This window comes from Trichechus manatus, unplaced genomic scaffold (assembly GCF_000243295.1).
Source record: "Trichechus manatus latirostris isolate Lorelei unplaced genomic scaffold, TriManLat1.0 scaffold00159, whole genome shotgun sequence".
NCBI lineage: Eukaryota > Metazoa > Chordata > Mammalia > Sirenia > Trichechidae > Trichechus > Trichechus manatus.
In genome coordinates, this window is record NW_004444095.1 from 5,897,458 (window position 1) to 5,908,649 (window position 11,192).

At 35.4% G+C, this 11,192-nt stretch overlaps 1 protein-coding gene across 1 annotated transcript in view; it reads right to left on the reverse strand.

Annotated features, from left to right (window-relative positions):
* CFAP47 (cilia and flagella associated protein 47) overlaps positions 1–11,192 on the reverse strand; it is a 431,188-nt gene that overhangs the window by 63,482 nt on the left and 356,514 nt on the right. The window contains exon 58 of the mRNA XM_023740562.1: positions 266–425. Within this exon, the coding sequence (XP_023596330.1) occupies positions 266–425 (160 nt within the window). The remainder of the gene's footprint in view (positions 1–265; positions 426–11,192) is intronic.

Here is an 11,192-nt window from a genome sequence, read left to right on the forward strand (position 1 = left end):
AGCATAGTCGATGTCACTGAACTGTGCATGTAGAAATTTTTGAAATGGTGTATCTTTGGCTATGTATATTTTCACCAAAAAAAAAGGTCGAGAAGGGAGAGAGTTGACATGTTGTGGGGTTGTTAACCAATGCCATAAAACAATATGTGTACTACTGTTTCATGAGAAACTATTTGTTCTGTAAATCTTCACCTGAAGTACAATTAAAAAAAAACCCCCACACACAAAAAATAATTTCCCTTCTATGCTTTTATTTAAATGTTACCTTTTTGTCCTTGTATCCAATTCATCAAAATTGTCGATAGGCCAATTTTCTCCATTTGCCCTCATCATCTGAATAACGACCATTGTTTTATATAATTTCATACTGTCAGGGATAAATAACACTGGAATTTCCATACTTCCTTTAGGAGGCAATGCAATTCCTGTAAAACACAAAAAAATTTAATGTGGTAAATATTTATAAAATATAATTTTAGCAGCAGAACGTAATCACTTAATTCATTTAGTGATTATCAATTTTTCAAAATCACTTCAAAACCCAAATTCCATTATGCTAAATTATATGTACATTTCATTATTTCACCTCAAGTGTCATCAACTATGTTAAGAAACACATTTTATCCTGAGGCAAGAAGGTTCTCCTGAAGAGACTGAAAAATCCGAAACCAAACCAGTTGCCTTCAAGTCGATTCCAACTCATGGCGACTCCATGCGTGACCTTTTCGAAAGCAAATAGCCAGGCCTTTCTTCCCAGGTGACTCTGGGTGGGTTCGAACCTCCAACCTTTAGGTTAGTAGTTGAGCACTGAACCATTTGTACAAGAAAGGGGTGAGGAAATGTTGAAAAGGATGCTTGAGCTTTCCCATAGAGATAAAAAGTCATAAAACCTATGAGTTTTTTCAAGGCTTACACATTTTACAGAGAAGAGAAGTACAAGATTTTTGACCCTGTTTTCCCAGACTGTAACAGACCCAGGTCTCTGTTTGGAGCCCCACAATCTCTGCCAGTAGAAACTGTTCCTTTATTTAACTGATCTTTGAGGCTAATCAAAGCTTATTTGTGAAATAAAGGGGCATCTGCTCCCTGTTGTGAAAATCTGAAGACAGAACAACTGACAGCATTTTCTTGTGTTCTGATAGATTGAAGACTTTTTCAGCCTTTACTCAGCATAAGAATAACCTGAGAAAACTTGTTAGGCATGGAGCTGGATTAGCCCCAGCTCCAGAGAATCCAATTTTTTCAGTCTAAGCTGGGCTCAGGAAGCTGCATGTTTAATATAAAGTGGCCCAGGAAGGCCTCTCTGATAAGGTGACACTTGAGCAGAGCACCTAAGGAAGTTTGAGAAGCCTCAAAGATATCCATGGAGGAATACTGAAATAGCAGATGGATATATGAGTCAGGATTTGGAAGAGAGGCCGATGCTGGGACTATCTATCTAAGAATCCTCAACATCTAAGCGTAACTGTATGAAATCCCATCAAAAATGAGTGTTGATAGGAAAAAAGAGAGGAGAAAAGGCTGAGCCCTGGGCCTCTAGAAAGTCAAGGAACAGGAATAAGGATAGGAACACACAATAGCGATTGAGGAGAGCTTGCTAGAGAAATAGTAGAAGAATCAAGGGAGAAGTGAGTCGTAGAGCCCACAGGTTTCCAAAGCAGTGAGAGATCAACTGTGTCAAACAGAGCTCATGGACTGAGCAAGATGAGGACTAAATATAGATTGCTAGATTTCCAATGTGGCATTACTGGTGAATTTATAAAGAGCATTCTCAAGAGACTGATGGGGAGAAAAGTTGGTTAGCCTGGATTCAAAAGAAAATGGGATATGAAAGTGAGGACAATACTATAGACAATCTTTCAAATTGTTCACTAGTAAGACAGATCAGACATATGGGATGGTAGCTGGCAGGGATAAGGCGTAAAGGGGGACATGTCTTTTAAAATTGAGAGCTATTATAGCATGTTTATATTAACAGGAATAATCCAATAAAGACAAAATATTTTATCATAAAGAAGGTAGAGGGGAGAATTCCTGGAAAGTTCCATATAGGGGAGTAGGTCTGGGATTCAGTAAACTTGTAGAAGGCTGGCTTTAAGAACACAGAGCTTTGCTGATAATAACAGGTGGGAAGTTAGAGCACATGGACGAAGATAATATTAGGCTGGTAGATATGGTGGAAGGACCAGAAAATTTGACTCTGATTTTCCTCTATGTTCTTAGTGAAAGAAGAAGGAAGTATATCAGTTGAGAGTGAGGAGGGGAAGGAGTGCTGGATGTCACTAGTAGTGGTCTGATTTCAATTCACGGTAGGAAATTTTACTATAGTAAATTTTACTAAAGGAAAACAATGTCCCATAAAAAGGGGAAATTTATCTATTTCTCTATCGCCCTTTCTCTCTATCCACCCGCCTATAAATCTGTATTAGTTTCCAAGGGCTGCAGTAACAAAATACCACAAACTGTGGGTGGCTTCAAACAATGGAAATGTATTGTCTCACAATTCTGGAGGCTAGTAGTCCAAACTCAGGGTGTCAGTAGGGCCATGTTCACTCTGAAAGCCCTAGGGAAAGATCCTTCCTTCTCGCTCCTGGCTTCTGGTCAAAACCAAACCAATTGCTATTGAGTTGATTCTGACTTATGGAGACACCATGTGTTTCAGAGTAGAACGTGCTCCATAGGGTTTTCTTGGCTGTGATCTTTCAGAAGCAGATTGCCAGGCCTTTCTTCTGAGGTGCCTCTGAGTGGGTTTCATCAAGTCAGAAATAGCAACATTGAATTTCAATCTTTCACTTAGTAGTCAAGTATTTAACCATTTGTGCCTCCCAGGGACTCCTAAAAAAAAAAAAACAAACCACTGCCTTGGAGTTGATTCTCACTCATACCTGCCCTAAAGGACAGAATAGAACTGCCCCATAGGGTTTCCAAGGAGCAGCTGGTGGATTTGAACTGCTGACCTTTTGGCTAGCAGTCGAGCTCTTAACCACTGCACCACCAGGGACTCCTAGCCACATGCATTTCTTGACTTGTAGATGTATCTACACATGGCTGCCTTTCCCATGTGTCTCTGCTTCTTTTCTTTTAAAAGAACACTAAAATAGGATTAAGACCCACCCTACTCCTGTATAAGCTCATGTAAACTTGACTGATAACATCTTCAAAGACCCTATTTTCAAACAAATTTATGCTCTCAGGTACTGGAGGTTAGGACTTCAACATATCTTTTGGGGGGACACAATTCAATACATAACAATGTCCACCAATCTACCGCCTCTAAATGCCTGATATTCTATAACCTCCTAAGTATATATTAGTCCTTTCCCCGTTACAATATTTACCTGTATTATTTGAAGCTAAGCAAATTGTATAAAATTACAGAAAAGGCAAACCGCACTGGGCCTTGGGTTCCATTACATAAACTTGGGCCCTTGTAAGCTATTTTTAATAGGTTCAGTTTCTGTTCTTTTCATAGAAATATTGTAAGGATATAAATACCAGGTTATAGAGATTTTCTGAAGAGCAGGTGTTAGGCACGTTTGCATACCAAGAGCTGTGGATTTGTCTTTTACAATAAAATCAGCAACTTCACTGACTAGGCAGGAAATACACCTGCTTTATGCTATAAATCATAATTAAAAATTTATAAGACTGCAATCTAAGCTCATTTGGGTGGAAAATTGGTCATTAGACAAAATAGAAAGGCTATTTATATAAAAAATTTGAAACCTGTTCAATTGTCAACAGAATTTAATAAACTTTCAAGATAATTATCTGGAGACCTGAATGTGCTTTATGTCAGGCAGCAACACACATCATGAAATGAGTTCTTAAAAATTTTTCCAATTCATAAATTATTGTTAACCGCCATCAAGTCAGAAACAGCAACACTGAATTTCAAAAACATTATTTTTCAAAAAATACTGTTCTTATTGATTGTCAAACTACATTTTATATGTTAACTAAAATCAACATTATGAGACATGGTAAATATCTCTCATAACCTAGACAAACACATGGCCTTTGACTCGCTTCTGACTCATAGCGACCCTACAGGACAGAGCAGAACTGCTCCATAGGGTTTCCAAGGCTGTAAATCTTTACAGGAGCACACTGCCATATCTTTCTCCCACGGAGTGACTGGTGGGTTTGAACCACTGACCTTTGGTTAGTAGCTGAGCACTTTAACCACTGCACCACCAGGGATCCTTATCTCTCATTAAAAAAAGAACCTTAAATGTCTCATTTCTAAATCCTAAGCTAGAACTCCACTAATTTAACTCTGATTATTAGCAAGCATATAAACATACATGATGCATATTTTATCTTTTAAAAATTAAGGCATTACAAACGCCAAACATATGTTTTTATCCTTGATCTCTTATCATTATACAATTAATTATTCTGAATATCAAAATATTTGAGGTAATTATAGATTCACAAGCAAGTGTAAGAAATGAGTGCCTTGTACCCTTTACCCAGTTATTTTCAATAGTAACACACTGCAAAACTATAATACAACATAATAACCAAAATATTTACATTAATATAGTCAAGATATAGAAAAGTTCTATCACAAGGATCCCTCCTGTTGACCTTTTATAGCCACATCCTCTAACCTCCCCAACTCCTATCCCTGAACTATTGTAACCACTTATCTGTTCTCCGTTTCTATAATTTTGTCATTTAAATAATGCTACCTAAATGGAATCGCACAGTTTGTGACCTTTTGTGGCTGGCTTTTTTTTTTTTGTTTTCTAACAAAACCAATGTCATATGTGGATTGTTTGCTAATATATCCAGGAATTGAGTGCTTGGCTGCAAGATGAATATCTTTCCATTTGCCTTTTCCTTCCTAGTAGCGTTCTTCCTAATAGAAGTTGTGGTAAGTATCACAGCATCATTTACATGTGATAAGATGAACAGCACTTGGCGATGGTCCCTTCTGGTCCTATCAAGGGGACAGGAGTCCCAGTACATGCCCAGTTGCTATAAGAAAGGAAATCCATTATAGCTCCCAGAATTTACAAAAAATAAATCATAACAAAAGGTAATGTGTTATATAAACAAATAAAACCAATATAAATACATACATAAATAATAGATAGTATCGAGTGCTTGTGCCTAGTGAAAATATGAAAATTCTGAAATGGATGTTTTCATAAAACGCATTCATCATTTCTCTCCTATGAGGTACTGAAAAAATGTAAATCGAATCCCTTCTGTAAGACTAAATTTTGACTTGCCCACAGAGCTGGTGACAGTAGAGTTTAATTTGTGAACTTATTTCCTAAGCATGGACACCATGACAACTTGTAGCCATTTGATCTTATTTTAGACTTAAAATATACACAGAGATATCAGCTAAAAGAAAAAAAAATGATAACAATTCCAGTTCAGGTGTAATTGGTTTTTTGACATATTAGATAGAGCTCTGATTACATTTGACAGATGCATTTTTATTTTAAACTCTTCTTATACAACATATTTGTTATTGCTGGAATTTTTTTTTTGCTGTAAGTTGTTAAAGGTTTCAAGTGACCGAAGACTTTAATTAACCTTACTGACAATGTAATAGCTGTGCTGGAACTGGAGTCTGGTATTATTTTTATTAATACAAAAACAAACATAACAAGAGATTTCATATTTGTACAGTATAATACAGGAATTTTGTTTTTTAGAGTGTACTACACAGGCCAAAAAGCGTCGCTTAGAATATCTCTTAGCGTATTAGAGTCTAAGAATTAAAAAAAAAAAAAACCAAAGCCAAAAAAATAAAACGGTTCCAAAAAAAAGCCTAAAACGGGTAAAAGTTGTCACCACCTTTACTATCTCTCCAAACTTTCTCATACAGCTTCCATCTCTCTGCTGAAATTACCCATCTGTAAGAATGATGTGGGGGTGGCATCCTTCCTCCTTTAACTTCACCAGGGGGAAGGAGAATGAAGATCAACAGCCCAAGGCTGATTCCTATGAGGTGGAGGTCAGAAATGCCTCCTCTCCATCTTTACCAGTTCTGACACCAACCGTCCCTCCCACAGAACTCTCTACTTCTCTGCTTAGTTTGATAATTCATTGCAATGGCCACACAGAACTCACAGACAATACTCACAATTATGGGTTTATTAAAGAAGTTACAGGTAACAATTATTTCCTTAATAAATCTTTCACTGGGTCCATCTTTTCCATTCAAAGCTTAACCATATTAGTCATAGTTATTTTAAATTTCCTACCAGATAGTTCCAATAAATGTGTCAGTTTGGTTCTAATGATTGATTTTTTTTCTCTCGAGAGTATTTTTTTTCTCTTGCCTTTCGTATGCCTCATAATTTGTTGCTGTTGTTTATGTCATTCAGAGTGATACATTTTGTTTAGTGTGGGGCTAGTATGCCAATAAGTTTTTCTCAATGTCTGCTCCACTCTCAGCTTTAGGTCTTCCCTTCCCACTGTACCTCATAGAGAGTCTGCCTGTTGCAACTCTTTCAGTGTTACTTGTTACTTGATGCTTGTTAACCTGACAGTGGGATTAGCAATGGCAGTCTTCTCGGTTATTCTGATTAACCCTTACTGTTACGCAGGTACCATATCCCCTGGTCTCACGGATGTTGCCTTCTCATTTTTATTGTTCCTCCAGTAGCTCTAGTCCTGTGTTTTACATATATTCCTGCTCCTCTGCAGCAATAGATTTTCTCTTTCCTTCTCCCAGCTGAAATGGGTTTTCTCCAGTGGCCTAAGAGTTACAATGTTTGCTCTTCTTCCCTCCACTGTTGTTGTTAGTTGCCATCAGGTGGATTCGAACTCATGGCAACCCCAAGTGTGCAGACTGTGCAGAGGTTAAGGTATTTATTCCATAGGGAATATATGGGAGAAGGGTCCAGGAAGAATTTCATGCTTCTTTTCAGAGAAGCTGCTTTTCTTCTCCAAATTTTCACAAGTGATACTTTCTGAGGAGCCTCTCCAGTCTTTTCTGTGAGTGCCAGTGGAATTTATGGGGGGAAAACTACCAAGAGGGTGCCACTCCCCCTATATCTTCAACCCTCAGGGACTTTCCACTGTCTTGCCAGGGCACATTCAGTGTCCCCATTCTCTAACCTCCCTAGCTGAGCTCTTCTTACAAGTGTCCAACTCCATCTACCCAGGTAAATTGGTGCTTACATGTATTCTCTCTCCGAAGGCACCAGTCTTTGCTTAGATTTTGGGCCAGCTGGTATTCCTGCAACTTCAATTCTCTGATGCTTTTTAAAAAAATCATGAACTTGCAATTTGTCCATTGTTTTGCTGTTGATATGAGGGTTGGAGCAATGTTTTTTTTCCACAGGTTTCTACATTGCTGAAGAGAAACTGGAAGTTCCAAGTTCCATATTTTTAAAATGAGAAAACTTAAACATCCAGAGAGGGTGAGTTTCTTGTCTAAAGTTATATTAATTGGCAGAAGGGTAAGTTTCACTATAACCATAAAAGCAAAACACTTGTTCTATGAACCATTTACAGGATCATGAAATACGTTATTACAAAGAAACTTTCTCTGAAACACATTTCTCTTAAATGGTGTTAATGATAATGGTATTTTGTTTATGCAGTGACACCTAAAGATGTCATAATTCTTAATCTATTTGTGGCTGTTACCATTCTGTAGATAAGGAAATGAGTCTGTTTTATTTTTTTTGAAGCCATATTAATTTTAAATCTAGTAACTTGTATTTCTGAATGAAATGGTTTTTTACAGGCAATAACTTATTTATCTGTCCTTTAAAAATGCTGGTATTTTATGCTTTACTAAATATCCAGTGAGTAATAACTGAGAAAACAGAGCTGTTGCCTTTGAAGTTATTAAATTCTAAAATACATGTTCTTGATTATTGATTATTGCTATTGATTATTTAAATGATTCCAAAACTAGAACAACATTAATATTAATAAAGGAAATAGTAGCAACAATAAAAAAGCAACATTATTATCAAATAAATATGTATATCCCTCTACTGTGTATACAATGTTTTGAGATACAGTTTTGATATCACATTTATCATCTTGATTAATGGTGAATTAGAACATTTTCTCAGTGAATCATCATTGGCATAGCTCATATTGCTTCCAAACATACTTTCTGGTTTTGAGGGTTATGCTGAAAATGATTTAAAAATGTAACAACATAAAAATAAAGAAAAAATTGTATCATTTTATTTGGAGAAAAATTTTGACTTTGATTCACTGTCAATAATATAGCTGAGTTATAACTCTGGCATCCTCTGTTGAAAATTTATCCAATCATTTTATGAAAATAAGTGTTTAAGTCAAGTAATATGTGTAACCATTTTAATATTATAGGCAGACAAATAAGTAAAATAGAAATTAAATGTCTTATCAAAAGGCACATGTAGAACTGTAAGAATTACAGTCTTAAGAGGGAATAAGGTAGTCACTGGTAGAATATAGTCTTTTCCCAAGTACCCTGTGCTAATGATAGGCTACTTTCTTGACAAAAACACCAAATTTAATAATTTATATCCTTAGTTTTTTATGTGCTACATCCGCAATAGTGGAAGGGACTAGCCATATTAACACATAAAGACACAATTAAAAAAAATGAGGTACTAGCTAGTTAAAGACAAATAAATTAGTAGAACAATATATAGAGTGATCAGAAATACATCATGAAGTATATGTATGACTGTATTAATTACAGTATTAATATATTAATCAATCAATTATTACATTAATTATATAATATTAATTATGCACTGGATATATTATAGAATATATTAATACAAATCATATTAATTTATTTATAACATGGTGTTTATAAATTACAATAATGACTTTATGATATAATTTTAAATATCAATTACTATTGATATATTAATCATATAAAATATATGTTGTGTGTGTGTGTGTGTATCCCACTGATGTTTTCATTCAGTGGAAAAGGAAAGATGGACCTTTTTGCACACCAAATTTCAAAGATACATACATTCCATACATTACACTATAAAAAATCTTGGACGAAATTTTAGTAGTAAAAATTTTTAAACGAGAAAACTTTTCTAAACAAGACAGATGACTCAGAGGTTATAAAATACAGAAACACTTTCCCATATAAAATTACAAACACAGTATGGGAAAAATTCTGTCAACAAACACAATGAACAATAAATCGGAAGAAATATTTCTAATGACGATATTAGAAAACGTTTTTTATGGATAATATGAAAACGTTTTACAAATTAATAAAATAAATAAAAGCACTCTAATAGTAAAATGGGCAAATTATATGAAAATGCAGTTTACAAAAAAAAAAACAAATTCACACAGCAATATTAGAAACTGCCAGTCCTATCTAGCTCAATATGCATAACATAGTTTATAAAGAAAATGTTCTACATCCTACTTTGGTGAGTAGTGTCTGGGGTCTTAAAAGCTTGTGAACGTCCATCTAAGATACTCCACTGGTCCCACCCTGTCTGAGCAAGAGAGAATGAAGAAAATCAAAGACACAAGGGGAAGATTAGTCCAAAGGACTAATGTACACAACTACCACAGCCTCCACCAGACTGAGTCCAGCACAAGTACATGGTACCCGGCTACTACCACTGACTGCTCTGACAGGGATCACAATAGAGGGTTCTGGACAGGGCTGAAGAAAAATGTAGAACAAAATTCTAACTCACAAAAAAAGGCCAGAGAGACTGGAGAAACCCTGAGAGTATGGCTTCTGGATATCCTCTTAACTCAGTATTGAAGTCACCCCTGAGGTTCACCCTTCAGCCAAAGATTAGACAAGCCCATAAAACAAACAATAATACATGTAGCTCAACCATGTATAGGAGACTAAATGGGCATACCAGCCCAGGGGCAAGGAAGAGAAGGCAGGGGGGGGACAGGAAAGCTGGACGAATGGAAATGGGGAACCCAAAGTCAAGAAGGGAAGAGTGTTAAAATGTCGTGGGTCTGGCAACCAATGTCACAAAAAAATATGTGTATTAATTGTTTAATGAGAAACTAATTTGCTCTGTAAACCTTCATCTAAAGCACAATAAAAGAAACTGCCAATCCTATTTCCTGGAAACTAAAGGGCTTCCTATATTGGCCAATCAAATCAATTTATTTTGACAAGAGAGGCAATGAGTCTCCAAAAACAAAAGGAATTGTACTTAACATTTATCTCTGTCTGTATTTAAATAAAGGTAAAATAGGATACTGAAAGTTTTAATAGTTGTGTGAAAATGACAGTAATTAGAAATCATACCTAGTTAGCTTTAATTATACATATATCTGCAGAAAATTACTTGGAAAAATAAATGCCTTGGTGTTCTAATGTGAAAAGTAAATTTAAATGGAATACAGCAACACGGTTAAATATTATCTTCAATATGTGCTTTTCCACTAATACTCTTTATCTAACCAGAAGTAAGATTCCCTAATATTGTGATTACCCTTGATGACCACAACCTAAATCAGGGCTCTAAATTTTTTATTTTAAATTAAAGATATAATCTAACAAACACTTAGAGAAATTAATATCATTTTGTAAAATGTTTTGAATACTGTACTAATTCTTTCATCACTTCGTCATGGAATATCAAAAGTACTAAACTGCTATAATAGTCATTATATGATGATACTTCTAATTAATCTTCTCCTAAAAATTATTAAAGTTTTTCTATTCTTGAGAAGAGAAAACAGTGTTATCATCATTTTAAGTAAAATCTTATTGTTATATAGGAGGCAATAAGAAAAATAATAGTGACCCCTGCATATAAAATCAGTAATAAAATATTAAGTAGAAATAATCATAAAAATAGCTTGTATTATGTGACAACAAATTATATATTTTCTTTTGCTCTAATGTTATGAAAAAGAATGAGATATAATGCAAATATAATCACTAATTTTTTTGTTTATTGTAGTTTAAATGAAGTTTACATTTCACCTTCGTCTCCCATACAAAAATTTATACACACACTGTTATGTGACCCTAATTTATCTCCCCTACTGTGACAGCACACTCCTCCTTTCCACCCTTGAATCCCAATGTCTATTCAACCAGCTCCTAACCCTCTCTGCCTTCCCATCTCACCTCTGGACACAACCCGCCAGTTTCGTCTCTTGTATCTACTTGAGCTAAGAGGCACACTCCTCACAAGTATCACTTTATGTCCCAGGTCCAATCCAATCCCTGTCTGAAGAGTTGGCCT